General features: G+C 41.4%; 1 protein-coding gene across 5 annotated transcripts in view; it reads right to left on the bottom strand.

The window, feature by feature from the left end:
- Positions 1 to 26,046, bottom strand: part of csmd3b (CUB and Sushi multiple domains 3b) — a 297,260-nt gene extending 271,214 nt beyond the window's left edge. For all 5 annotated transcript variants that reach the window (XM_068575849.1, XM_068575850.1, XM_068575851.1 and 2 more), the window contains exon 1: positions 25,763 to 26,046. In XM_068575849.1, coding sequence (XP_068431950.1) covers positions 25,763 to 26,012 — 250 coding nt within the window. In that variant the 5' untranslated portion in view covers positions 26,013 to 26,046. The remainder of the gene's footprint in view (positions 1 to 25,762) is intronic.
- Between the last annotated feature and the right edge of the window lie 1,325 nt (positions 26,047 to 27,371).

Raw genomic sequence — 27,371 nt, 5'->3', positions numbered from 1 at the left:
TCCAACAGTTTGTCATATTGGCTGTTTTAACATGAACACATTTGGCTAAAGAAAACATTAAATCCAACTTGATTCAAAAAAAGTTGTCCTTCTGTTCATGGTCAAGAAGATGATAGCGGTGGCGATCACACTAGCAAGCCGTTGATTACCCCGCAGCTGATTTTTGTTCCAGCAATTTCCCCCCACAGACAAAATAATGGTTGTCATTTGGGTCATCAATGGGGCAAGCGCTTCAGCAAATGATGCATTTTGCACTTGGAAGATGGAAAAAGAGTGCATGAACATTTTTGAACTTGTCATCTGCAAGCTCAAGTCTAATAAAATGGGAGCTTAATAACATTTGACTGATAATTCTCCAGATGGGGTCGCTTACTATGAATATGTCTAATGGTAGTGTAAGAGGTGAAACAACAATTTACCTACAATCGAAGTTAAGAAAACAAGACTGGGTATTACTGCGTGGCTACCAATGTTCACCTTCTGATTGAAAAATCTGTCTTCAAAGTTGTATATTTAGGAAAGCAGTTGTTTTATCACCACCCAATAAAACAAGTGGGCGTAACACACAGACACATATATATATTTCACAATGTCTTTGATGTCATCAGTAATACCACTTAAGCCTATAGATAAAAAGTGCTGTATGTAAAGAAAATCCAGTGAGTAAATGCAAGTTCACGAGCTAGTTGACTTGACATCCTTTGGGGATCCGTCTTCATCTTACCTTTATTTTTATCTTTATCTAAATACTGTATGCCCCTTTTTCAATGTAAATATCAGCACTTCAGCTTATACTTTCCTCTTTGTGATATAACAGACAATTAAAATGCATTGCTTTAGGGCACTCTGATAAATCTGTAGTGCTCAGCACATTTTTGCAAAGCAACAGGACTCAATTTTACTCGTAGCTAATGTTTCAAATGTGTATGGTTACTGGACATAAAATTGCAATGCCCTAAGCAAGATTGCATTTCAAAACAAACACTACAAGACCCTCGTCTAACAAGTTCTTGAAAAAGACCAAAATAAAATGGAAGATGTGGTTAAAAATCTCTTCAAAAATGACAGATAAAGACAGTAGTGGGATTTGAGACTGAACGACCGTGATGGCCAAACGCTACAGTGGGGATGGAAAGAGAGAAAGATGAGAGGGCGAGAGAGAGGTGGACAGAGATGGGTGTACACAAAGATAGTGATAAGGAGGGAGAGACAGAGAACAAGAGAGATAGATGGAATAAAACTGGACAAAATAGAAAAGAGACGGGAGAAAAAGCATTAAAAACAAAGAAAATGAGAGAGACAGGGAGAGAGAGAGACAGAGAGAGCCTTATCAGTGTATTGCAGGAGGCATAAGATGTAACTAGGGAGTCTGTATGTGTGTGTGTGCGTGTGTGTGCGTGTGTGTGTGTGTGTGTGTGTGTGTTTGTGTTATTGAAATGACTTTGGTCAAGTTTAAAACTGGAAAGTCCAGTCGATAGATGGACAGAGAGGAAAAACAGGATGATCAACCGGATATTTATGTCTGTGGTTATTTTGAAAATGCAGCATTATACAGTGTATATCATAGGTATATTTGGAATAATTAACAAAGCCATTTGACATATTTGCAATAAATCAAAGCTCAAAGCAGACGTAGGTGTTACTACCGAGGTTATAACTTGACAAAGTCAGAGGTTACACAACGCTTAAAAATCGATGCATGCCGCTCTCAGAAGACTTCCCTGTTGTTCCTTGTGTCAATCGATTGAAAGACAATCCAATCAGTCACAAAGCAACCACAGCCAGAAGCAGGGTGACGCAATTTTAATACGGGGTGTCTTATGACCCTGACATATGGCAGTGTCTCTCTCTCTGCTGTATATTATAATATGACTTAATTATCAAATCATAGCATTCATGCTGGCTCAGAGGATAGCACATTGTTGCCTCGGTAGGTCCTAATTTTGAACCTGACCCAACGCAGTCTGCATGAAACAGTGGGGCTGTTGCTCATTCGCTGAAGAGTGGCTGAGCATTTAAGTTGGGTATGAACTTTTGATGTGTGGAGCAAAATTATGGAGCAGATACAGATTTTCCTAATTTGTATTTTCCGGGTGAATATATATCGCTCTTGTACGACACTACGAGTCTCCGGTGTGGGCCTGCCGTTATCGCACAACATCATCCACCGAGTTCAGCTGCAGTTTATCTCAACCTGTGTTTGAAAGAGCAAACCTTCAGCCTTCAACCTCCCGTTTAGCTGAACCTGCTGAAAAGCGAAGATAAGCGAGTCAGATGCCAAGTGACAGCCCCACCTTGTCGTCAGAAAGAAAATCAAGCCTTTGGTGCGAAGTGGAGCTAAAATGCCTCAAGGCGTGAATTAAGTGAATATGCAAAAATGTTTTATCCAAATCAAAACAAGAAGTGCTTGTTAAAGATTTGTTCAAAAGCCAAGATTAAATGGGATTGTGAATGTTTTGTACGTGTTGGGGTTATTCTGACTGACTGATAGGAAACTTGTAACGGTCCCCGGGTACCACTGACTGGCATTACAAACAAGAGCACTTCAAGGGAATTAACAATGAGGCTGAGATGAGGGAATACCTGTAGGAAATGTCCACTGACACAAAACAAATCACATCCAAATCCAACAGTTTTATCAGCAGTAAGACTCTCCAAAGAAACTAATTTAGCGTGCTAGTGTTGTGTCAGGGACCATTGGAAGTGCTGATGCAGCAGGGCAGTATTAAACGTGACCTGACATGTCTGACGGAGCAAATATAGAAGCAGTGTAGCTCTTTGTCTCGTTCCTTCTTACCGCAGATAACCAGTAAACAGACGTTCTTATCTATTATGTTTGGTATTTGTTGTCTCCACCGCAACTGCACAGCCGTCGCACAAATATAACCCTCCGTCGCTCTGGTTTAACAGCAAACACACATCTTTGTCTGTCTTGCCTTTCTGTCTATCACCCACCCATCCAACAGTCTCTCTCCCTGCGTCTGTGCATCTTTTTTGAAGTTCAAGTTATCTGTTTTCTGTGAGTCCGTTTGTCTGTCTCACTCAGTGGGTGTGTATCTATCTTTGTGTCCATCTGTATGTTGGTGAAAGTGTCCGTGTACCAGTCAGGGTGGCTGTTTGTGTGTCTGTCTATGTTTGAGAAGGGGAATGCAAACAAACTTCAAATTCCCAAGTTGAGATTCTTAGCTGTGGCAGCGTTTGTGTGCGCATGCGAATGTGTGTCTCCCAGGACAATTTGCATTGATGTTGTTGTCAGATTGGAGAAAGACTATTAGAGCTTTTTAAAAAGCAGCTGTCTACCGCAGCTCACACGCACACACACACACACACACACACACACACACACACACACACACACACGCACAAAACAGGGTGTCTTTTATCAACAATGTGGTGTCAAGCATTTAGAAAACATTGTTTGTCTCTTAGTAAAGTATAGTCCCCTAGTATACCAAAAGACTGTGGGAATATATGTTAATGTGTGTGTGTGTGTGTGTGTGTGTGTGTGTGTGTGTGTCTACTTGTAGATATATCTTTGTGAGGACCAGGAACTTTAGACCGTCAGAGTGAGGACACTTTTGGAAAGTGGGGACATTTTGGCTAGTCCCCACTTTTTTAAAGGCTGCGTTCAGGATACAATTTAGTTTGAGTTAGGGTTAGCATTAATTTGGGATGGTTAAGATCAGAGGTCCCTTATATTAGTAAGGGCCTTCACAAAAATAGTACAGAGATATGTGTGTGTTTACTTTAACAATCTTGTGGGGACATTTTGCATTATAAAGACTCACTTATTTTAATAGGCTCAAAAATCACATCCCTATAACGTAAATCATTACATTTTAGGGTAAAGTCTTGGTTTGGGTAAGGTTAGGTTTCAGTCAAAAATAGGTCAGGCTTAGTATTAGGCTGTTAGTGGTTGTTGAGGTAATTCTCTAATAAATGGAAGTCAATGTAATTTCCCCCGAAAGTCTTGAAAACATGACTGTGTGTGTGTGTGTGTGTGTGTGTGTGTGTGTGTGTGTGTGTGCGCGTGTGTTTGTGTGTGCATTTATGGATCCTTTCACTCACATAACAGCTATCCTGTAATGTGTTAGGAATTTTAATTTGTACTTACAAAACTACAAGTGAGCTGCAGAGAACGAGATGGTACGCACATTCAATTGCATAACTGCAACATTGTGCACATACATTTATAGTTTATACCACAAAACTTAATTCCTGTATCTTTTACAGAGCTGATTTCACTGCTTTTTCATCCAAGTATGCAGCTGACCTTCACATTCTCAACTGTGTCTTGTTTGTTCTGCACAGAAGAGAAGAGAACAAAAAAAGTCAAAGAAGAGAGTCTGTATTATCTTACCAGGCAGATTTTCCCATTGGCTAAGGCCTTGTTGATTTCCTTCAAATATCTTAGTGCGAGAAACAAATCCTCTATGCATCACATGAGGAATTTTTAAAACACAAGTCAGCCAGAGAGTCAGCAAGCTGCTTTATTCATCGTTCAGTCAGCCAGCCAGTCTGCTCCTGCGTCAGTCGGTCAGTCAGCAGGGACAAAGCCTATATGTCAGTCATTCACTCATTCAGCCAGTAAATTAATCAGTTCCTGAATCCATTCTTCATTCCCGCATCCCTCTCACACCTGTTCTGGCCGCTCTGAAGCCCTTTTCTCCTCCGGCCGTTAAGAGACATCCAGCTAATTGCCACGATAAAGGGCTTAGCGAAGGGATCACTATATATTAGCAGTGCTTTGTGTATAGATACTAGTCCGGGATCCCTTACAGCTGTCAGAAAGCCAGTGAATGAAATTGGCTGTAGATGTTTAGTGCAGGATCATATTTTAACTGCAGCGCCACAAAGACAATAAGTAGAAGCGGAGCTCATCAACTAAATTATTTCCACAATGAAATTCATGTTTTTCTGACTTAAATTTAAAGAATCAAGGCTCAAGTTTATCCAGACCACTTTTGTTTATATCAATAGTAAAACATTTAGATGTTTTAAAACTGAGACCAATGACCTTACATTCCCTGAGTGAGACTGCAACATATTTCATATTTTGAAAGGGCTTTTACGTTGCTCTGTGAACTGCTGCTTGTAAAAGGGTAGGACCCATAAGACAAGATTATCGTATAAGAAACTGCTCCCTGAACCTTTTTTAAGACTCTTAAACACATCTTTGGGCGAATTAGCATACCTTTCTGACTCCATTTTGTTGCACAAGGTATTTTTTGTATTATTTAAATTATTCAGACATCTTAATACATGTTCAGAGTGGAGGGAGTTTTCAGCACAATACAGTTGGATAGGTGATAAAAAAAAAGTGATGAACATCAGATGTAGGTGTCAGTCCTTCAGTATTCATGATAGATTTATGGTTTTGTAACAATATTCGACAACAAAAAATAAAACCTTTTCCATTGTTGTAAGTATCTGTTGGTCTGAATGCAAAGGGTGGGAGTCTTGCTTTGTCTTGACCGAAGGGTAAAAAGTTAGTCTATTGCTACGGTTCTTTCCACATCTTTCCACCTCTTCAACCCTCAGTTGAATAGAAGAAGTTTTCGCCTATTGTCTAGAGACTGTTGAAAGGCATTCTGTGTTGGCAATTGCTATGTGAAGTGGGAGTATAGTCAAGGCCGGTAAATGGAAAGAAGGTACACCATGAAAGTAAATTACAACATTTTATCACAAAATAACTCCTAAAAGGCATTGGAGTTCACAAAGAGAGGGACCGTGGTCCCACAACTAATGCCGGAGCTGCTCTCCAGACTGAATAACAGATCAACTCGTTGGACTTCATGACAACACAATTGAACTGGAACATGGGGAGATTTTATGAGCCACAACAGTAAGCCAGACTGTACATTTGAAGACAATCCGGGGTTGTATGTATTATCGAAAACACAAACTCTATTAAACCATAGCATCAGTTCCTAATTGGGTCTTCATGGACCAAGTATGAAAAGTGTCACCTGATGATGTCAACTCGAGACTTGGTGCTCTGATTTACAGCTCTATTTAAAGATACTGAAATGACTGTCTGAAGTGTTGCAAAATATTAATTCAGTTCTGTTTCCATGTGAAAAAAAAAACGTATTTTAACATGAAAACTCCTTGGCATTGCAATGGATAGTGCATCCAAAGGGGGAAATAAAAACTATATTGTAATTTTGTAATGAAGAATAGGCGGCATTTTCTGTTTCTAAAGGAACAATTCCCTTCTAAATTTAGATACAGTGATACAGTGTTGCAGGTTCCATCATTAATGACTGTGTGCTTTTTACATGGTAGCTTATTTATGTTTGGAAACCATTTTGAATTTAGAGGTTTTCACAACTCTCTTGTGACAGTGCAGAGTCTGCTTGCATAATGATGTGGAGCAGTGTTTTGGGCATTTTATTTACTTCACCTTGTTATTGTGGGGTGTGTGTGCGTGTGTTTGTATGTGTGCGTGTGTTTGTATGTGTGTGTGTGTGTTTGTGTGTGTGTGCGTGCATGAACAATTAAACAGCTGCAAGCCTGGAAGGAGAAAAAAAGAAAAAAGCACAAGAACTGTTCTAGGCGTGAAATCACAGATGCAGACAGCCAGACACACACACACACACACACACACACACACACACACACACACACACACACAACAGAACGGGAAGTAATGGAGTGAGGAGAGAACACTGCTGTCTGACATGAAAATCAACACAGCGTGACACGGACCATCTCTCTCTCTCTCTCTCTCTCTCTCTCTCTCTCTCTCTCTCTCTCTCTCTCTCTCTCTCTCTCTCACACACACACACACACACACACACACTCACACACACACACACACACACACACACACACACACACACACACACACACACACAAATCTAATCACAAATCAATAGTCAACTTGCTTGGACCCCAAGCAAACATGCATATTATGCATTCATACAAACCAAAGTCCCGGCTGATTATGCATGCTCTTTGATCCACAAAAACAAGAGAAATATGTATGCTGCTTATGTACACATGTACAGTCTCGAGTGGAGACAAACAAACCACATATACATGACACTAGTGATCATTTTCCAGTTCCTTTAATCATCAGTGTGAACCCAAGATACACAGCAGGATGAATGCAGTCTCTTATTTTTTCAGAAAAATGCCAGTTATTTTGAGATCTGGCTGTCAGCAGTGTTTGAATTTCTGTTTCAACTTCATCGCAGAGAGAAATGAATGCGATGTTTATTTTTTCCCCATGTCATGTAATCTGGTGTGTCTGTGTAACTCTCAACTGATCTAGTTGACCTTTTAAGATAGGGCTTAAGAATCTTCCCAAGACAACCAAAAAGACTTTGTGAGATAGGCAAACGTGACATTATATGTACGTCAGGTATACAAACACACACACACGCACACAGAAGGTTGGCGATGCTGCTTTAGGTGACCAAAACAATGTGGCAGCAGTGACATTTAGCCTGCAGAGAAACAACAACCACTGCTGTCTCTCTCTCATCTCTACGTTCATATTGGTTTCTCTTTGTTTTTGATGTGCCTTTCTCTTCTACTATCTGTCCAGCACTGCTACTTTGGGTTTGTGCCCCTGATAAAATTATCAAGAGGCAATAATTGTGGGATATCTTTGTTCTGTTTTGATATTTTATCAGGTTTCTGCACACACGTGTAAACAAAAGCTGCATTGAATTGGGTAGTTTGTTCTGATCACTGGGCTTAATACTGAGAGTTTTTTGAATAGCTCATGTAATGATGCTGATCGAGCACAAAGATAACTCTGGTTTGCTATACACAGTTACTGGAGCACTTAGCACTTTACTACACAAAGTCTTATTTAGTAGTTTTGTTCATCATTAAATTGACTACACTGCTGCAGCATCTACTTATAATTTTATTAATTTGGAAAGAGAGTAATTTCTCTTTAAAGAAATGTCCTCGTGAGTAATAGCCAATGTTGATTTGTTATTTTGCCAAGAATTATATGAGAAGATCTAACCAAGATATAAAATACATTGTAAAATTCAGCCAGCAGTTGTGTAGTTTAGCTGGCGTAAAGAATAAGGGCCAAGCACCTAGACTTAAATTTGTATTTTTGTTTTTTATCCACGTATGCTTGTGCCTCTGAATCTCACAGAGTAGTAACAGTTATATCTAATTTATTTAATCAATACAAAACAAAGAGTAACATCTTCAATTTATGGTTTTATGAGTCAATTTCCAGATCTTTTTTTGGGGGATTTCCTTGCCTGGGAACCAGTCAGATCTGCAAGTTCCTGTTTTATTTGTTTTGGCAGATTCCTCTGGTTTCCTTCTACGCTTTGGACAGATTTTCAGCAACTTGAGATCTGCCAGGCCATGTATGTAATACAGAGGTTGTTTGAGACAACAACAACCATGAAGAGGAGTGACTCAAGATGGCTGCTGCTGAACTTTCTGTGGAAGCCGCCAGCTTCAACCATCACCAGTTTAGAGCCATCACACCAAGGATGTGTCTCCACTGCCCTCCATTTAGCCCTCACACGTATTGAAAGTAACAACACCTCCATCAAAATGTAGTTTGTTGATTTTGGCTCAGCTTTCAACACAGTATCTCCAATAAACTGATTAAAACGTAGCACTTCTGTTCACAACTTCTACCCACGACATGCAGAGAAGGCTGCAGATGACACTGCCGTCATCGGATGAGGAAAACTAAGGTGCTGACTGTTGATTTTAGAAAAAAAGGAGGCAAATGGAACAGATGTGGAGCAGGTGAACAGTTTTACGTTCCTGAGAATCACCATCACAATGTAATCACACATCTCCATTCTGGTGGAGAAAGCTCATAAGGAAACTTAACAATGCAAATCCTTGTGGCAAGTTCTTGTTAACTTTTGAAGAAGAGCAATAGAAAGCATCCTGACTGGAAACAATAGACACTGGCATGGGATGTGCATGGCCCAGGACAAGAGGGCTGAGTGATTAAAATAGCTCAGAACGTCACTGGTACTCATCTACCGAGCATCAGCGATATTGGTGACAAGAGGTGCCTGTGAAAGGTTAAGAGATATTAAAAGACAATATCCACTCCGGTCACAGCCTGTTCACCCTGCTGCCGCCTGGCAAGAAATACTGAAGAATCAGCTGCTGTGTCCACCAGACTTCAGCTTCTTTCCTCCGGCTGTTGGATGTCTAAATTCATCCTCCACTATCCATGCATAATATATTGCTGTTGTTTGTGTGTTTTTTCGTATGTGACTACAAACTGCATTTCATTGCACAACCGTGTTGTCTAATGGTAATAAACAAACCTTGTTATTTCCAATCGCGTTGTGCTGTGAAATGCCAGTATTATGGACTGTCGCTGGTCGCTGAGTGCTGTGTTACATGTTGATAACCCGTCAATAACGACCCTTGGATATCAAAATAAGAAGTTTGCTAATTGTCATTTGTGATTTGGTGTGGCGATGTCAGGCTCACGGTTTCCTGGACTGACATGATTGTTGTGGCGACTACAGGATGCTGCTCTTCAGAAAGTGTATTTTCCCATATTAAAGGGGGGAATCAGGAACACTGAAGGTGTTCTCACAATCTGTTAAATATTTAACCAAAAGGTAGATAATACAATGAACCTGCTTGTTTACAACGTATCCTATCAGTCGATTCTCATCCCGACTTTGTCGAAGCGTTAACGCAGTGATCCCAAGGCCCAGAAATTACATCAGTGAGGATAATGGCATCATAATCGCTGTTGTTTCTTTTGATTACGAGCATAAAAAAAGAAACAAAAGTCCTGGAACTGGAATTATCTTGTTGGGAAACATGACTCATGATGCAGGACATTTTCTGTTGTCTGTATTTTCTCACTGAGTTCTGTCTCACTATTATAATATTTGCTATTCTAACTTTACTGCGAACTGTTTTTGTCTTCATGTCTGCTGACTCTCTTCCTCCCTCTCTCTCTCTCTCTCTCTCTCTCTCTCTCTCTCTCTCTCTCTCTCTCTCTCTCTCCCTCTCTGACAGCTATAGTAAGCCAGTTAACAGTAATTACGAGGTTCCTTGTTAATTAGCAAGAAACTCCCAGCTGTTTCAGCCCCACAAGACAAAAGGCCTTCAGCACACACATGCACACACACACAAAGACATAGACACATACACATGTACAAACCTGGGGAGTCTTTGTAAAATGTCAGACCTGTTCAGATTGTAATTACAGGGAGATTTGCTGCCTCGCTCACAAAGTCGAGATAAACCACCTGACTGACAAGCACAAACAGATGCACACAAACTCGCAAACACATACACACACCCCAAACACACTCACAAGTGGCCTCTCACACAGAAACACACACTCAACTTTTACAGAAAATCGATACTAAACCCTGTCTTTGGCACACTCACACACCATATTAGAGGTGAAGTGGTAACAAGTTGCACTACTCGTTTATTTTTCAGTAGTAAATAACATCAGATAAATGTTTTTATTGAGGTCATTTGTGTTTTCCTTTCTTTTTTTCAAAATAAATGTACTACAGTTTCAAAATTAATGAATAAGATGTTGATGCTTCAATGACTTTGCATTCATGCAAATGTATACTCCAGTATTTGGGAGGATTTAAGCATTTTCACATTAAGAGCATGCTCTGCTTGCTTTCACACACTCAATTATGCTATCAGTTCATTATTCATGCGTGAAGACATTAAGCAATAATTAAGACGTATTCCCACTCGTCTGCTGTGTTCTGGATGAACACATTCATAAAGGTAACACTTTTGTCGTACAGTAAAGAAAAGTGTCTGCAAAACTAAAGGAACTGCGAATACAGTATGTGCTCGTGGTTGCACGCACTCTCTTGAGATCCCACAATCTCACAAATAATCACAAAATGATTTAGTGATTGGAGAAATGCCAAAAAGCCTCTGGGGACCCTTTACTTCTTTCACTTTTTTTTACCATGATAGAAAGCTAGACAGTTATGTAATTCAGTGATGTGTGAATATTTAAGAGTATTCCGAAAGTAGAAATTCCCCACAATCAACATATTATCTTTTTTTTTTTTAATTATTTGTTATCACAATCTGATAAAAATCTCATCCTTAGTTAATATTAACCAACAGGACCAGATTGGCTGACCCATATACTCTGAAGCCAGACAGGTACACTCCTGATAGAGAAACCCAGCCTGTATACTTAAGAAAAAAATGAGAGTCTCTAATTCTTCTGCTGCAGCCAGAGGTTTCCGCTTGCTGCTGCAGTTACGAGAAGGCTGAACTCTTAGCAAAATGTTCTCTCCATCTTTCTAAGAATTTGAGCATGAGCCGTGAGCTCACCGCTGCAGCTGTGACCACTGATGTACAATAAGCATAGGGCTAAGATAATCAAGTAGCTAAATTCACCTCCAATCTCTGAAACACTTTGCCGAAAGTCATCTCAAGGTATGCATTGAAATTACAAGTCGGAGCCATACTGCCCCTCAATCTTGGCACTCATGCAGGTAACATTTTGTAACATTAGCCCGCTACTCTACGGTGATTTTTCTGTTTGGTTCCAATTTTTCTTGATTTGCCTCCAGCTAATGCCGTGACATAATCATGACTTTGGCACTAAAAAGGATCGATGCAGCAACGGCTGATTGACGGCACTTTCTAACTACAGAGGGCATATGAATTTGAGAAGCATGTTTTAGTTAAAAAAAAATTTAAAAAAATTGAAAAACACCCACACAATATGGCTCAGATAATTTGAATTAAAAAGATGTGTTATGGGGCATGTGTGATGTATCAGCTTAAAGTAATCGTAGTATTGCCTAATCGCAGCATTGGCAACAGTTGCACTACTACGTGAATGACTTAATTTCCCCTCCAGAGTTAATCCATAGCATGGTAAGCTAATTTATTCAAAAATGCACTTCCATTGATAGTTGAAAAGAAGCGAGGGCAAAGCCCCAACATTGAACAGTCACATCCCTTTAGTAGGAGGTCTGTGTCTGTGGGTGGATGCACATTGTGTGTTGGCGTTCCATGTGGACTGTCTGCCGCTTTCTACATGTGTGTATCAGTGTGTCTGTCTATCTATGTGTGTTGAACGTGATCTTGGCAGGTTCTTGAAAGCCTGCTGAGCCGTGAAGAGGAGGTGCGATTATAATTTCAGCACCACACTGTTTCCTCCACAGTTACATCGGTACTTAGTACCTGCTACATCTATTTCCCCTGATGCTCTTACTCATAACTCTTCGCTCCAAGGGTAAAGGCAGCAACATCAGGGGTCAATTTACTTCCATCTAGACCAAATTAAAGTCTGGACAACTACAGTGATCAGGAGGAATGCAGGAAGTGCTGTTCATCCAATCAAATTTGATTAAAAATGAGAAATGCAAATGTACGATACTATGGCCTCGCTTCTTTTCTATTTTCTATTGCTGTCAACATTACCATTAGTTGTGGAAGTAATCTTTCTCATTGTGATTTCGCCTTATATGTCATGAGGCTCCTTGAGATTGCAAAAGGTTGTTAAAACTGTGTGTATATGGGGATGTGCGTATGTGTGTATGTGTCTTTGTTTTTTTATATGGACTTTGGTTCACCAAATGGTCATCAATTGAACCAGATCATCATCCATTTGAAAGGGGATTTCTGGATCAGTTATCCGGGAGTTTTCATGAAAAGCTCCTATTAAATCCTATCATATCCTATCCTTATCCTATCAAAATGGAAAAATATGATCAAGCAGGTTAACTAAAACGTACGGAAGGTTTGAGAAACAGGGTTAGCCAATAGAGAGAACGAGGTTCTCTTGACTTTGAGAAAACATGATGATAATCCTGCAAAGCTACCTGTACCGCCATCACCCGTGAAAGCACGATGAAAGCAGGTGGGACATTTTAACTAAGCCGCAATAAAATACAAGACAGTAGACAGCTGTTTTATGCTCAGCACATCAGTAGAAAACATTCATAACAAGACAGAAAATCCAACTTGACAACCGCAGTGTGTTCAGACACAGCAGCTAATGGTGGAGTGGACGGATGGATGGACACTACCTGTGCCTCGTCCGCCGAGACTGTTTGTCAATCACACGCCTAAATGAGCTTTGGTTCGTAAGCCTTTAAACGGAATCCCTCACCTCTGTGTTGTGTGAACTACCCGGCATGAAGACAAATATGTCATGTTTGCCGACTGATTCTCAGATGTCTTTAGTTCAAGCAGAGATAGTCCACAGCTCACGCTCAGTTGACACTACATCATGGTGCATTTAGCTGAGGGGCTGCATATCAGCACCAACAAAGCACTTCAAATAATAAAAAAAAGAAAAACGCTCCTTGTAAAAACTGAATGTGACAGCTTGTTCTCACTACTGCTCAAAGCCTGCAAGATAATAAGACAGCGTTTCACAATGCCACTACCACAGCTGAGTTCACACTCTGTTCAAACACTTCACATTAACGCACATTATTCTATCATCAGTGTTGACATTGTCTTCACTCGGTTTCCTCTCACAGCTTTGCGTGACTTGCTCAAGGACCCTTAAGCAGGCAGGGTACTCTCTAACACGGGCACTTCAACTCAGGAAGTGCTCAAATTGCATGCTCCTTCATGCTCCTCCATGCTCTGCATGCTCCTTCACTCGACTTCACAGAACTGAATCATTCTTTTGAAAATGTTCAGTTTATTTCCTTTTATTAACTGCCATGATGGCAATGTCATCTTCTAAATGTAGTCGTTCCACATTTAACGTTGTCATAATCCAACTATTGTAGGGGTTGTGTTATTTACCTCAATGTTTATCTTTTATAGTCTATATATATATATATATATATATATATATATATATATATATATATATATATATATATATATATATATATATATATATACTGAATGTCATTTGATAAATCAAGGTTAAAAATAAACATAGTTTGTGTTAAAATTAGATTAAAATTGATGCCTGTTTTTGATGTTTTCTCCTGGACGGCTGAGCAATATTGTTCTGTTTTATGTATATATTTAGATGTATAATTTGTTTGTGTTTGTGTCATCTATTCTATACTATATTGATACGACACCCATTTGAATTAAAAGTCATAATTTGTTGTTCCCATTATATAGAAACCGGAACGTTACATTGTAAGTTTGGTGACTTATATTTGCTGCCTACTCATGTTGTCTCTTGTGCTCTTTTATGTAAATATGATTATACTCTATATGCACAGAAGCCATAGGAGAGAGATGAAGCTGCCCTGCATCATTGTTTATGATAATTGCCTGCTCTTCTGTAAAAAAAATTGGCTAACAAGCACAAGTTATTGGTTTGCTGTGCTGTGCAAAAGCATAATTGTAAAGTCTGGTACTAATCTATAGCTCACAAGTCAGATAACAGATCTACTAGCCTTTCAGATCTAAATCATAGGATTGTCTCAGAGTAAATGAATTATCACCCATAATGACTGAAGAAGACAGGTTCGTAAGAACTAAATATCCAACACATAAATTCACGTCCTTAGCCTTTTTATGGAAAGATCAAAACTCTTCTACTCTCCAATTATTAAATGTTGGTGCTGGATTACTACACATGTCTTTTAACATAACATCTGCATGACAGTGACAAATGGAAGAATTTGGTTTGACCCACTTCCTTGTAAAATCCATTAAGCAGTGTCTTATATATATTTGAAGGAAACATGAATGGAAGATCTATATAATCCGTAATCCTCCTCTATGATATTATGTTGAACAACAGTTGTCCATGTAGTTCTAATGTAATTAAAAACACAAAATAAATCTCTGAACTAATGACTTCACCAGCTCTACATGAGAGAAATCCTTTAATCACTGCATGTATACGCAAATGGCATCAAATTCATATTTAAACTTTAGTGGCTGAAGTTTTTTTTAATATTGCATGTTGACTGTAGTCATTCAGTGGTTTGCAGATCAGAACACATTGATGAGAGAGATGTTGGCTCATCTGCAGCAAACTTCAGTCACATTTGTCTTTTGCCTTCAAACACTTGATCAGTAAGTATGCATAAGAAATAATCCATAACATCTTGGCTCATAGATAATAAATAAATGACAATGAAAATATCAATTAAGGAAAACAGTATGGGAGCAGACTGGACCACCCAAAAGTGATAATTCTGATAGACATCTGAGCAGCGAAGCTTTGTGGATCGCTGTTTGGATTATTGGAGTATAATAAAAATCCTTTAGTGTAAATTGAGTCCAAAGAAATGTCTTTTGAATGCAGTGGCTTTGTGACACATGTGGAATCCAAGTTTCCTTATGTTTGACTGGATTGTAATTCTGTTGATTTCTGTTCCATAAAGGGTTCCATTCCGATCCAGTGACTCAAATCCTTTTATCTTTCAACCGCTTTTATCCTTTTATCTTTTCTTTTGATCTCGAAAAACTCATTTCAGCTCAACCTCTGCCAGACATTTTGAACATAGAATAGCCTTTTGCTTCCTTTGTTTATTGGAGAATATACACTAAATTACCTTCAGAAGATCAGCAGCGAGGTGAAAACATCACTTGTCCAACTGAGAGTTGCTATCAGACCACATAACATGTGGCCTCGCTTGCTTTAAGAATGTCAAAAAATGACATTGATAATGTTAATATGGTCAAAACTGTACTGTTACTCTACAATGCTGGATTATGATGTTAAATATTTGTTTCTTTTTTGTACCGTTTGTAAATCGGATGCTCTTTTTTCTCTCTCCTGTGAAAAATAAAAACATATGATATGTAATACTACAATATTAGTATGTATTCTATAATATGTATAGCTTTATTTAATTATAAATTAAGATTTTTGAAGCACATACAACTGTGTGATATGTGTTGGACCAAACTTTCCTTGAGACACTTGGAAGGAGAAGCATACCGTCTCAACCAAAAATGATGGTTATGTTTCTCCATTAACAAAAAAAATTGAGGCTAAATTGTTTGCAGTTCTTTTCAAGCCAAAGAGGCACTTAGATACTGTCTCAGGCTTTTTAAAACCACATAAACCAAAAAGAACATTGGCACCAAATGCAACATAAATAAAGTGTATCACAGAAAGCTTGCCAAAGAAGAAAAGAATCTTTTAGCCTAATGATTATCTAAACCGTTTACTGTGTTATTCATGTGACGAGGAGGTTCATACGAGTGATGGGCTTACTCAGTCAATACTCAACATGTGACCACAAGGGTCCTTGTGGAATTCTTCAGAATCAACCCAGGTGTGAATCCCGGGTGGAGCACTCTTCACAATCAAGTCACCAGTAAACACAAGATTCAGAAAATCAATCCAATACTGTATATTGATCAATAGGAAACAATCACACGGGATTAACTACAGCGTTCCTTTCATTCATCTCCACTGCTTCTTTATAAACGCTAATCCCACGTGGACGGTAAAACATGTGAGGAACCTCCTCCACGGAGACTAAATCATTTAACAAGAGGAGATGACAGATTGGGGGTATGCGTGTTGTGGTGTCAGGTTTGAATGTGACGGGATGGTTGAGCATCTGCTCTCTGTCTGACCCAGTGACCCCGAGTGAGAGAGGTAGGGTGACGCTCGAGTGAGACAGAGAGAGAGTGGAGTCGGGTCAGCATGTGGCGGGAAACAGACGGCCAGTGTCAAAAGATAAAAACAGTCACCGGTATCCACCACGACACCCTGCTGGGCTTTTGTCTCAGGGGGAACTTAATCCCCCTGCAAACCAAAGTAAGTCATGTCAATAACTTAATTCTTCTTTAAATGTATTTCACCTTCCTATCTGCTTGGTTTCTCTTTTGTTTGCTCACATATTTAAGTTAAAAAAAATGTGCTCGGCTGTGTGTATCCACATGCAATGGCCAAATTGGTAGTTATGAGTCATTTGTATATGGTATATGCACACATATTATCTGTAACAGTCGCCGTCTTGGTTACCGTCCCTGCCTGCCCTGCAGAGGTGTCCTCCTTTCTGGAGCATGCTGGTGGTCACCCAAGCGTGAAAGCTTTAGAAAACAGCAATTTGAAGTGAAGACTTGAGCTAAACACTGGTGTAAAAATAGGACTTTTAGACTCTCTGTATAATTGTCTGGCTGCACAGTCTCTTTGGAGTAATTGTATTGCCAACTATAAAAGACCGGTTCCCTTTCACTTACGTTGTAGAATCCTTGCGCCAAAATGAAGCCGTGAGTGTTAACAGTATATGGTGATACATAACATTCTCTAATGTTCTGACTCGGAGCCCAACAGAGGAGAGGAGCGATGTTAGGTAAGCAGGTGACAGCAGTAGCCCCCAGCTGTGAACTGAGTGCGCCCAGAACTAGCCTGACAGGGCCTGCTGGGGAAATGAGTCTTCTCTGGGAATGGAGCAGACAAGCACACACATGCACGTGCACAGACACACACACACACACACACAGAAAGGCATCTTGAGCACATAAAGACACGCGCATACGGAGAGCGAATGAACGACACTACAAAAAGGCTCCCAAGGCGCAAGACTCGGACAGGAAATACATCATCACTTAGGAAGGAAGCACATCACCTGCAGAGCTCTGAGACTCCCAGATAATAAGACCGGAGGAGAGGACGAGGGGGCGTATGCACAGACAGAAATAATTCAAATACTTTCTGGCTTGCATAGATTTAGACATGATGTGAAATGTCACGACGAAAGAAAAAAAAGTCTTCAAGATCTGGCAGAATTATTTTAAAAGAACGATAAAACAAGACACTGTCCTCATGAGCATAATGGCACGAGGTGATGAGCGAGTGAGGTTGTTTGTGTGTGCGTGTGCGTGTGTGTGTGTGTGTGTGTGATGTCGGCTGACAGCTATGTTTCGGTGGGTTAGGGGCACATGGGCATACCTGTCATCACACACCAGGTCTAAGCGCATAAACACAAAACACCTCCATTTTGGCTCTTTGTTTTTCTCTCTCTTCCAAAACCCTGTATTCTAAGAAATGCCATTACTTCAGGATGTAGTATTAGTATTAAACAAAATGAACATGTTGTATGAAATTATAGGAATGAATAAACAAAGTATAGCATTAGTTGAGACAGTGGAGACTAAAGTTGGCTTATCAGACTTTTTTGTCTTCAAATGACCTTCATGCCTGTGTCACGTGTATCTGTGTCATGTGTAGTTCCCGGATAAATGTTAAAACAATTTGTCTTATACAAACATAATATTAATTAGCAAAAATCTCAAATAATTAAACACAACTACTGCTTAGTAATAAGTCCCCTTAAGCCTCGATGTCTAACTAATGCATTCGTTGAGATGTTTTCTCAAACCGAACAAATAATGTGTTACGTTTGCTTTTGCATATTTGATAAATATGTCAAGCTGAACTTATTATGTTGGTAATGAGGGAACAAGAATATCATCAAAGTACATTTAATCAACATTTGTTTTGTGATATTAGCAGACAATAAACTGGTTTTAGGTATTTGTTTTGCCTCTGAAACTTTTGTTTTTTGCCATATCTTTTATCTTTGTACATGCATGTGTGTGTGTGCATGTGTGTGTGTGTGTGTGTGTGTGTGTGTGTGTGTATGATTCTCTGCGTGTGTCTGTATTGCATTGATAATTGATGCACTATACTAACAGCTGAAATTATTGTATTGTTCACATTTTTACCGTAGCAGCAATTTTGTATCAAGAATCTACTATAAGAGCAGAGCAAGAAACCATAAAATGTTGGAAGTAATATCTATAAATGTGTGTAATTACAACAGATAGAGAAACAGAGTGTGTTGAATTGTGCGATAACAGATTTCAAACAACTGTGGAGTTAATGACTTGTTCAATTACAATGACAAATTACAAATCATAGTCTAAACATGTCCAATAGGGATGGCACGATGATGTCATTTATCAAGACTTTATTTCATATTCATATAAGGACTATTACTGCTAGTACATCATTTGCACTTTATTACCTCTAACAATGTGCATACATCTGTGGCAGAACATCCATTATAGAACTCACAGTAATCATTATCTGAGAGGAAGATATATTTAAAGTTACAGATAAATGTGAAGCTAGAGGGTTTATGGAGTCTCTACTTTGACGTGCAGATGGAAAAATAATCAAAAAAAAGGTCAAATAGGGTATTTCTATAAAGATAATGCAATTCTACATGAATAATTTGCTACCCATTAAAATAATGTTGCAACCCTTCAATCAAACTGTCAATAAATAGAAGTATAATAATTGAGGCTTTGTATTTATTGTATATTTATTGTTTCGTTGACTTCAAGGTGAACAAAACACAACATTGACTTTTTGCTTTGTTTTAACGTATTGTTTATTATAATCAACAACCTTTTCTTCTTTATATTTACCTTACATTCTGCATGATTTGTGTCATTTCAGTTCGGTTGTTGTGTTGCTCTTGTATGAAATTCCTGTCACTTTCTGGATGTATTTTCCCCCAGAGAGGACGCGGTTATTAAGGGCATTAGTGTCTCCCTGAAGGACAGTCTGACAGGGACAGACTGTCACCAGGGATCGAACCTCTGACCGAGGCTTCTGCGTACACGCACATCCATCGTCGGATGGACTATTTTCCTAGATGGACTATTTTCCATTTTAACCCAAGATTTGGTCTCTGATTGAATAGCGCCTCCTTTACTGGCTATGTTTCCTGCTTCTTGAAGAGGACTAGAACACCTCATACACACACACACAGACACATACACACACAAAGACACACACACCAACGGGGGGGCACCAGCTGGATATGAGACAATCTGTCTTTTTTAATTTCTCATCTGCCTCGTCCTGTAACACGTTCCTATAACGAGTGTGTGCGTGCGCTTGTGTGTTTACGGTCACAACTCCGGGGCATCCCAGGCTTCCTTAATGCGCCCACCATATTTTTGTATATTTATGTGTTTATTTCTGTTTGTGTGTGTGTGTGTGTGTGTGTGTGTCTGCGTGTGTGTGCGTGTGCTCGCTCAACATGTTCATGTCATGTCTACTTCTAATCATCTTTGAAATAATGAAGAGGATATGGAAGACTGACAGATTGTGTTTGTGTGTTCAATGTAACCGTGTGTCTGAGTTTGTGTGTGTGTGTGTCTTTGAGTGTACACAAAAAGCTTGTGTCTTTCTGAAAGCTCATATCTGCCAAAAGTCACCTTCTCAGTCAGTAATTGAGAAACACAGCTGATTTTCCCAATTTGACGGGCCTATAATCAGAGCCTTGTTTCATATCTGGAACAATTCATAGCAATTTAAGCAGTGTGTGTATTTGTGCGTATATATGTGCATTTACTGGAATTTGGGATGAAATACACACAAATATAATGAAGTTTCAGGGACAAAACACATGAGAGACACATTAAAAATATACTTTCCGAAATTCCATGATTTTGTTAGTTAGGCCATGGCAGAGCATCTTCGCTGATGGCTCCTGCAGGACGCTGCCATGTCTTTGTATTCAATTATGATGAATTATGCTTCTACTTATTACACTCATGACACCGGCCTGTAAATGCACATTTGCACTAGACCTTAGAGGAAAAGAGCATTTGTATATAAAAAGCTGTTATGGATCCACCGGGCCCGGGAACAGCTGGAAGAGCTCGCTGGAGTGCAGTCTCTCTTTACTTCAATTTGCATGACGAAATTATCTCTTCTTTCAATTTAGCAGCCTGTTCAATATGTGCAAGCTGGCATCTCGAAAAATCATAGAAGGCAAACACAACTATGAAGAAGATTTGGCTCTCGAGCAATTAAAAAAAAAAACATTTTCCTGATGGAAATCTGTGTGGAGGGATTAAATGTGCACCCTGTTTGTCGGCTAAGAGGGAAAATACATATGAGAGATTATCAGAGCTGAAGCCAGTGAGCTCCCACCTATTACAAGTAACACGTATAAGAAATTCCCTAGGGACAGGGGCGAGAGGGAGGGGAGAGAGCAGAGGCAAGACTAAAGGATAAAAGGAAGGAGGGAAGAGGAGATGAGGGATGTATGAGAAAGCTGGTGATTAGAAATTCACCATGTTGGTAAGGAGAGGCAGGAGAAAAAAAGAATGGACGATTAGGGCTGGAGGAAGATGGATGGAGAGAAAAAACATGGTATGGAGCAACCAAAGTATCAAGGATAAGTTTACGCAGCAAACACATACTCGCTCATTACTCAACAACAGAGTTCCCAGTACAGATCCCCATCAGAAAGAAAAGTATGGTCAAAATGAGCACTGCCGTATTCCATAAATCCAGACTGAAGCAGGTATGTTCATATTGAATGTATCAGCAAAATCTTCTCTGCCAACATTTGTTCAATGTTTAGTTCTTCGCTAATGCTATTTGAATCAGGGTTACATTCATCGAAATAAAGCCACCTTAATGTTAAGAAAATATGTGCTTTTGGTTAAAACCATTCTTTAAAAAGTCAACATTATATCAAAGTATCACCTGGGATGTGTTTCATGGCCTCTGGTGTGGAAAACACATCCATGCCTTCACATTTTCTTGTGCTACGTAAAGCTATTCTCCATCTGGGAGAGGAGAGGCGAGACGAAGATGTAGAATAGCAATAAAAAACAAGTCATTACATATTCACTCTATGGTTTTTGGAAAAGCATGGAGTGGAGGATTAGGTGAAGGAAAGTCAAGAGGGACAATGTTGAGAAAGCAACAGTATAAAACAAAAGAATACGTATGCAGTACGCGTTACTCTCACCCTCCTTCACATTGCACAACCACCTTGATCTTATTCTCTTCTCTTTTCCTCTGTAAGTCAAAAGTATTTATATGATCAAGAGGCTGACTCTGCGACAGACACATCTCACTCCCGGAGAAACCCGCCATAAGCCACGGGATTAGATGTGTGTTAGAGTCTGTGTTGCGCTAATGTTCAGTGCGAGAGTGCTTGCCGGCCGCTGCGTGTGTGCGCAGTGTACCAACAGTACAAATGTGTGTCTGTGCATGAGACGGCGTGTCCCGCTGCTTGTCAACGCAGGCATAATTTGTTTGTTTTTTCTCCTTTTGCCTCCGAGCTCACCATTAAACCTTGTTATTAATTGTGCGTAGAATATCAATCGATAATTGACAGCAGAGAATGATTCCCAAAATGCTGGAACACAGGTAAATGATTAGCAGCGGCGGCATATTAATGGACAATATCAATCAATGACTGGTCATTGACGTCAAGGGTTGTCGTCCGCACCAATCAATGTGATATCCAGTGATGGGTTGTAAAACCTGGTTGGAGGACGGTCCCACTGCGCCGGGCGGCCGGTCCAATGTAACACTGATGACCAGCATTAAATTACCAGACGCCACCAGCGGATGACTGATACAGTTCAATTTCGCCATGTTGCAGGAACAAAGCATTTCCATGGCTCGTCTATATACATTAAATGAGCTATTTTTAGGGTTTAAATACTTGGTCACGTGCTGCAGACTCGCCATAAGGACCTGTTTGCATCTGTAACCCCACCGATGACCACCAATGGATTACCGGACTGTCTAAAAGATAATTAGTGCTCGCTGATTGATCCGTGTTAGTCCTTTGATTGAGTGCTGACGAAATCCATACCGCCAGTAAATCTGTGATAAGGTTAATCTGAGAGGTGGTGGTGAAAAGCAGCTCAAACACAGATCTGTTGCAGAGGTGCAGGTTGTGAGGTTGGACGGCGCTCTCGGTTTGATTCTGACAGGCTGAATGTAGCCCAGAATACATTTAAGAGCCCGGGAGACGGGGAGAAATGTGTGTGGGTTTTTGTCTTGTGTGCATGTGCGCACGTGTGCGATTGAGTATGTTTGGTGAGTAAATTAAGCCTCTGGAGCCACAGGACAAATCTGACAGACGAAAGGAAGAGTGGGAGCCCAGAGGAGAGATGAGAGCACAGAAGAAGTGCTGAGCAGAGGAGAGGAAAACAGAGGGGCAGGGGACAGGAGAGGGGAAGAGAGGAGAGGTGGAGTTAAGCTGAGCGGAGCAGGAGGAAGGAGAGCAGATGAAACAGACACGAGGGGATCAGGGAGGAGGGGTGAGGAAGAGCGGAGGACTCGTACGGCACATTTTCATCTTTTGACTCCTAGAGAAACTTCTTTTGAGGATGATTTCTCCACATGCACACATCAAGAAATGTGCAAAAAGAGTATAACACTTTTATAATGACCTGTCAGAGACGCAGGCAGGGTCCAAAGCAAGCTGGGGTGTTGAAACCTCTCATCAGCTCTCTCCTGAGATTGTCCTCCTGACCTGGCTTTATTACACCAGGACGTCGTGGAACACACACTCCTCAATTAGAAGGATCAGCGAGACAAAAGATGCTCCCTCTTTGGAAACGGCCTCTCGTGTCAAATTTGCGTTTTTTTTTTTTTTGTCCACTGGCTTCAACAAGGTGTGAATTCATTACCGCCTATTTCATTACTTTACCGTTTAGATTGGTTTTTAGAATAGAATTGCGGGTCTATACAATGATTGGTTACCTGCCAAGGGCCAGTAGAGTAGACTAATTCACCGGCCACAGCCAAAATGTAACAGCGTTTGGCTGGTGGCTGGTTTTAATTTTCCAGCCTCTTTTTAAAACCTCGGTCCCCAAAATGTCAGCATGGATCAAGGGGACATTTAATTACACGTGTATTTACCTTTCTTTCCAGCCTTGACACACAAAAAAAGGATTTATTTGCTCGCTTGCTTTTTCGATTTACGTATCTACTTTTGACATTTTATTAGTCATAATGCATTTCGCTGAAAGTATTCCTGAGCCAGGCTCAAATAGACCACATTCATTCCACGAGGAACTTGGAAGTATATCTGATACTATAAGGTCTCTCACAGGCAGCCATGAGGAGATCAGCGCCAAGATCTGTGCCCCAAAGGGGTTCGAATTAGATCTTTTGTGCCGGAGGAAATCCCACCGTTCTTGTCTTCCTGTTAGCTTGACAGACTGCGAATCACAATCTCTCAACTGTCCATCAGAGTGAACCGTGAAACAAAATCCTTTCCGAAAAAAGACTGCCGATTCCTGTTTTTTTGGGGGGGGGGGTTTTGTTAACTCTCTAAAATTGGAACTACAATCAGTGTCACGACGTTCCTGGTGTCACTGTAGACATCCATTGTGTCCCTGCTCAGCCTGCACATGATCTCCCCACTGGAGGGTCATGCAGACTTTACAATGACAAATGGTTCCGGCCTCCACGGTAGAGCTTCCGAGGTTCCCTTTGTCGTCCTGAACAATTTACAAACAACACAAACTCCACCTTTCTGTTCACCAAACCTTAACCCAACATGCCGTCATGATTTCTCTGAGCAAATCGTCAGCCTGCTCGATGCTGTCAGAAGCTCAGAGTGTCCGTCTCTTTCTATTGAATCGTTTCTCTCTGTTTTTTTTGTCACTCAACTCTCTCTTCCCCTCCTTTCCTCTCCTCCTGCCTCATTTCCTCATGAGCCCATTTTCAGTCTCTCCACCGCCTCACTTCTCCTCCTCCCCATATTCATCCTCCTCTCCCTTTCTTTGGTCGGGATACGCTGATGAATAGTTTCCATACCACTGAAGCCTCACCTGCTGCAGCAATGGCTGTGTTTGCGTGTATGTGTGTCTGTGCGTGCGTGCGTGCGTGCGTGTGTGTGTGTGTGTGTGTGTGTGCGTGTGTGTGTGCGTGTGTGTGTTCATACAGCATTTCTGAACACGATAAAAAGAGAGAAACTATAAATGGAAAGCAGAGGAAGACCAAGACGCAAACCAATAAAGAAAGTGGAAGAAAGTGTGCTTTACTGTGAATATTTTAACATCGTATCTCACCCAAGAAGGAAAGAGAGAGAAGACGGGGGAGAAGAGAGAGACGGAGTCGAGGGACAAAGTACAAAAGTGTGGAGGAGAGAAAGAGAGGGAAAAGGGAGACGCCACCGTTACATAACATCGTTTAACTGAAATCGGGTAGAAATGAACAAATATAGGCATGGTGGCAGATATTTGGGAATAAAATGCTGTGTAAGGCTCTGGTCTCATCACTACAAACAACTCACGTTCACACACGCACACACGCACACACACACACACACACACACACACACACACACACACACACACGCACACACTTTGGTATAAGCAGCTCACGTTCACTGCCACAGCCCAAGAGCTACCGCAAGAATATTTATTGGCTACCAGCTCAATGGATGTATTGAAGAGAAGGATGGAGAGATAGAGAGAGAGCGTGTGTATGAGAGAGAGAGAGAGAGAGAGAGAGAGAGAGAGAGAGAGAGAGAGAGAGAGAGAGAGAGAGAGAGAGAGAGAGAGAGAGAGAGAGAGAGAGAGAGAGAGAGAGAGAGAGAGGGACAGAGCGAGAAAGAGCAAACTGAAGCAAGCAGAAAATGAGGAAGGAGGGAAAGAGGTTGTTGCCGGCTCTATCCTTCTTTCCCTTCATCCTCCCTGTAAGCCAATTTCTATTTCTCCTCTCTCCTCCGCAACACACCATACAGCCATGCACGCGCCCACACGCACATCTCCCCCTCTCACTCACACACACACACACACACACACGCACAGACACCTCACAGACATCCTCGCACGCACGCAGACACCATCACACAGACACACACACTTCCTTTTTCTTCACCCCACACACGCGCACACCAGAAGCAGCATCTTTCTTTTTTTACTGCAGAAGAAGAAGAAGAAGAAGAAGAAGAAGGAAAAAAAAAAAAACTCAGCACACAGTCTCACCCAAACCGCGAGTGTGCGAGTGAGGGCGTTTATGTCACTGCGCGTGAAGTGCCCCTTATGACTGTGTGCGTGTGTGCGTGTGCGCGCGTGCCTGCGCGTGTCGCATCCCCCTTACCTTGCGCGCGCGAGGAGAGCGAGCTCAGAACGAGACTCCACAGAAAACAGCGCATCACCGTCATTCCTCCGTCCGTCATCCCCTCGCTCATCACTCTCATCCTCCTCTTCGTCGTCCCCCTCTTCATCCTCCTCTCTGGCGACGCGGGGTGCGCGAGACAGCGTTCCGTGCCGCTATTAGCAATATCATTAACGGCGATACATCTTCCGCGAGCCGAGCGCGAGCCCTCTAAGCTCTCACCGGGCCGCATGCTGCTTCACATCCAGAGAAACGGAGGGGGAGAGAGAGGGAGAGAGAGAGAGAGAGAGAGAGGGGAGAGAGAGAGAAAGAGGGAGGGAGGGAGAGAGAGAAAGAAAGAGAGAGAGAGAAGAGGGGGGCGGGGGCGCGTGCGTTTTCTTTGCCTCCTCCTTCTAACATAGACTAGATAAATCCTTCATATCCCCAAAATGATATGCAACATCCAGAGAGAGGGAAGCGGATGGGGAGACGGGACGGGCACACAGGTTGTCTCTGTCTTTAAATCCACTCTCCGGCACTCGTCGTCAATGTCTCTCTCTTCCGTCCCGTTCTCTTGCAAAAGAGTGACAGAGAGTCAGGGAGAGCTTGAAACCCAGAGCGCCTCCGGGCTGCATCTCCTCTTCATTCTGAAATATCCCGCTTTCTGTTTGGCTTTCCTCTCCTCTCCTCTCCTCCACCCCGACTCCCCTTCTCCTCAACAGCTTCTCCTCCCCTGTCCAGTCTCCTGTCCTCCGTGTCTCGCGTGTCTCTTATAAAATCCCCTCTGCGGTGTTTCTGTTCCCTTCTCGGTGTCTCAAAAAACGCACAGGGGCATTTGTTTGGATGTGTTCTTGTGGCCGGATGACCCTTCTCTCATCCGTCTCTTCACTCGTGCGCGTCTCTCAAACCGTCCTCTTCTCCTCCTTCTCCTCCTTCTCCTCCTCCGAGTCTCCTCCTGTCTCTCTCACAAACAACCGCGAGGAAAATGTTGCATCTTCAGCCCTACTGAAAAGAAGATAAATGAATCACTCTGTCGTCAGTCGGACTTGTTTCCACATAAGCGTCTCCTTCAATGTCCTGATACCAAACGAGCCAAACCGGAGCTCGTTATGGTGAGAGAAAGTCCTCCTTTAGTTCGCCGTGAAAGTCCAACGAGGAAAAGATAGAAATGACAATCCCTGTTGCTGTCAGAAACCAGAGGAGACGTATCATCGTCCCCTCTGCTTGCTGTACTTCGGTGTATTCTCCCGGTGTGGCGGCTGGTGCGTCTCTTCCTTCACCCCGCCAGTACAGAAATGCTGCCTTCAAGTGCTCCTCGTAAGCGCCTGCTTCCACTCACGTGCTTTTGGCTCGGAAACAATGGCATAGGACGAGCTCTGTTAAAAGTAGACTGTGGTTTGGGTGAATGTTGGTCCGTTTTGAACACCGGGCCGTGCGCAGAGGGTGGCACCACTGGCGCAGAGGAACGGGCGCGTGCCAAAACTTTACCTCTGGATGCTCAAATTCGACCAAATTAAAGAGGAAGAGGAAACCAAGCCACATTCAAAGCACAAGGGAAACACGTGTGTGAGGAATAGCACTGCCACATGGTCACATGGACCAACCGATAACT

This window comes from Clinocottus analis, unplaced genomic scaffold (assembly GCF_023055335.1).
Source record: "Clinocottus analis isolate CAN_PGR_092001 unplaced genomic scaffold, fCliAna1.0.p SCAF_14, whole genome shotgun sequence".
In the NCBI taxonomy this organism is placed as follows: Eukaryota; Metazoa; Chordata; class Actinopteri; order Perciformes; family Cottidae; genus Clinocottus; species Clinocottus analis.
This window is presented reverse-complemented; position numbering and strand designations above follow the sequence as displayed.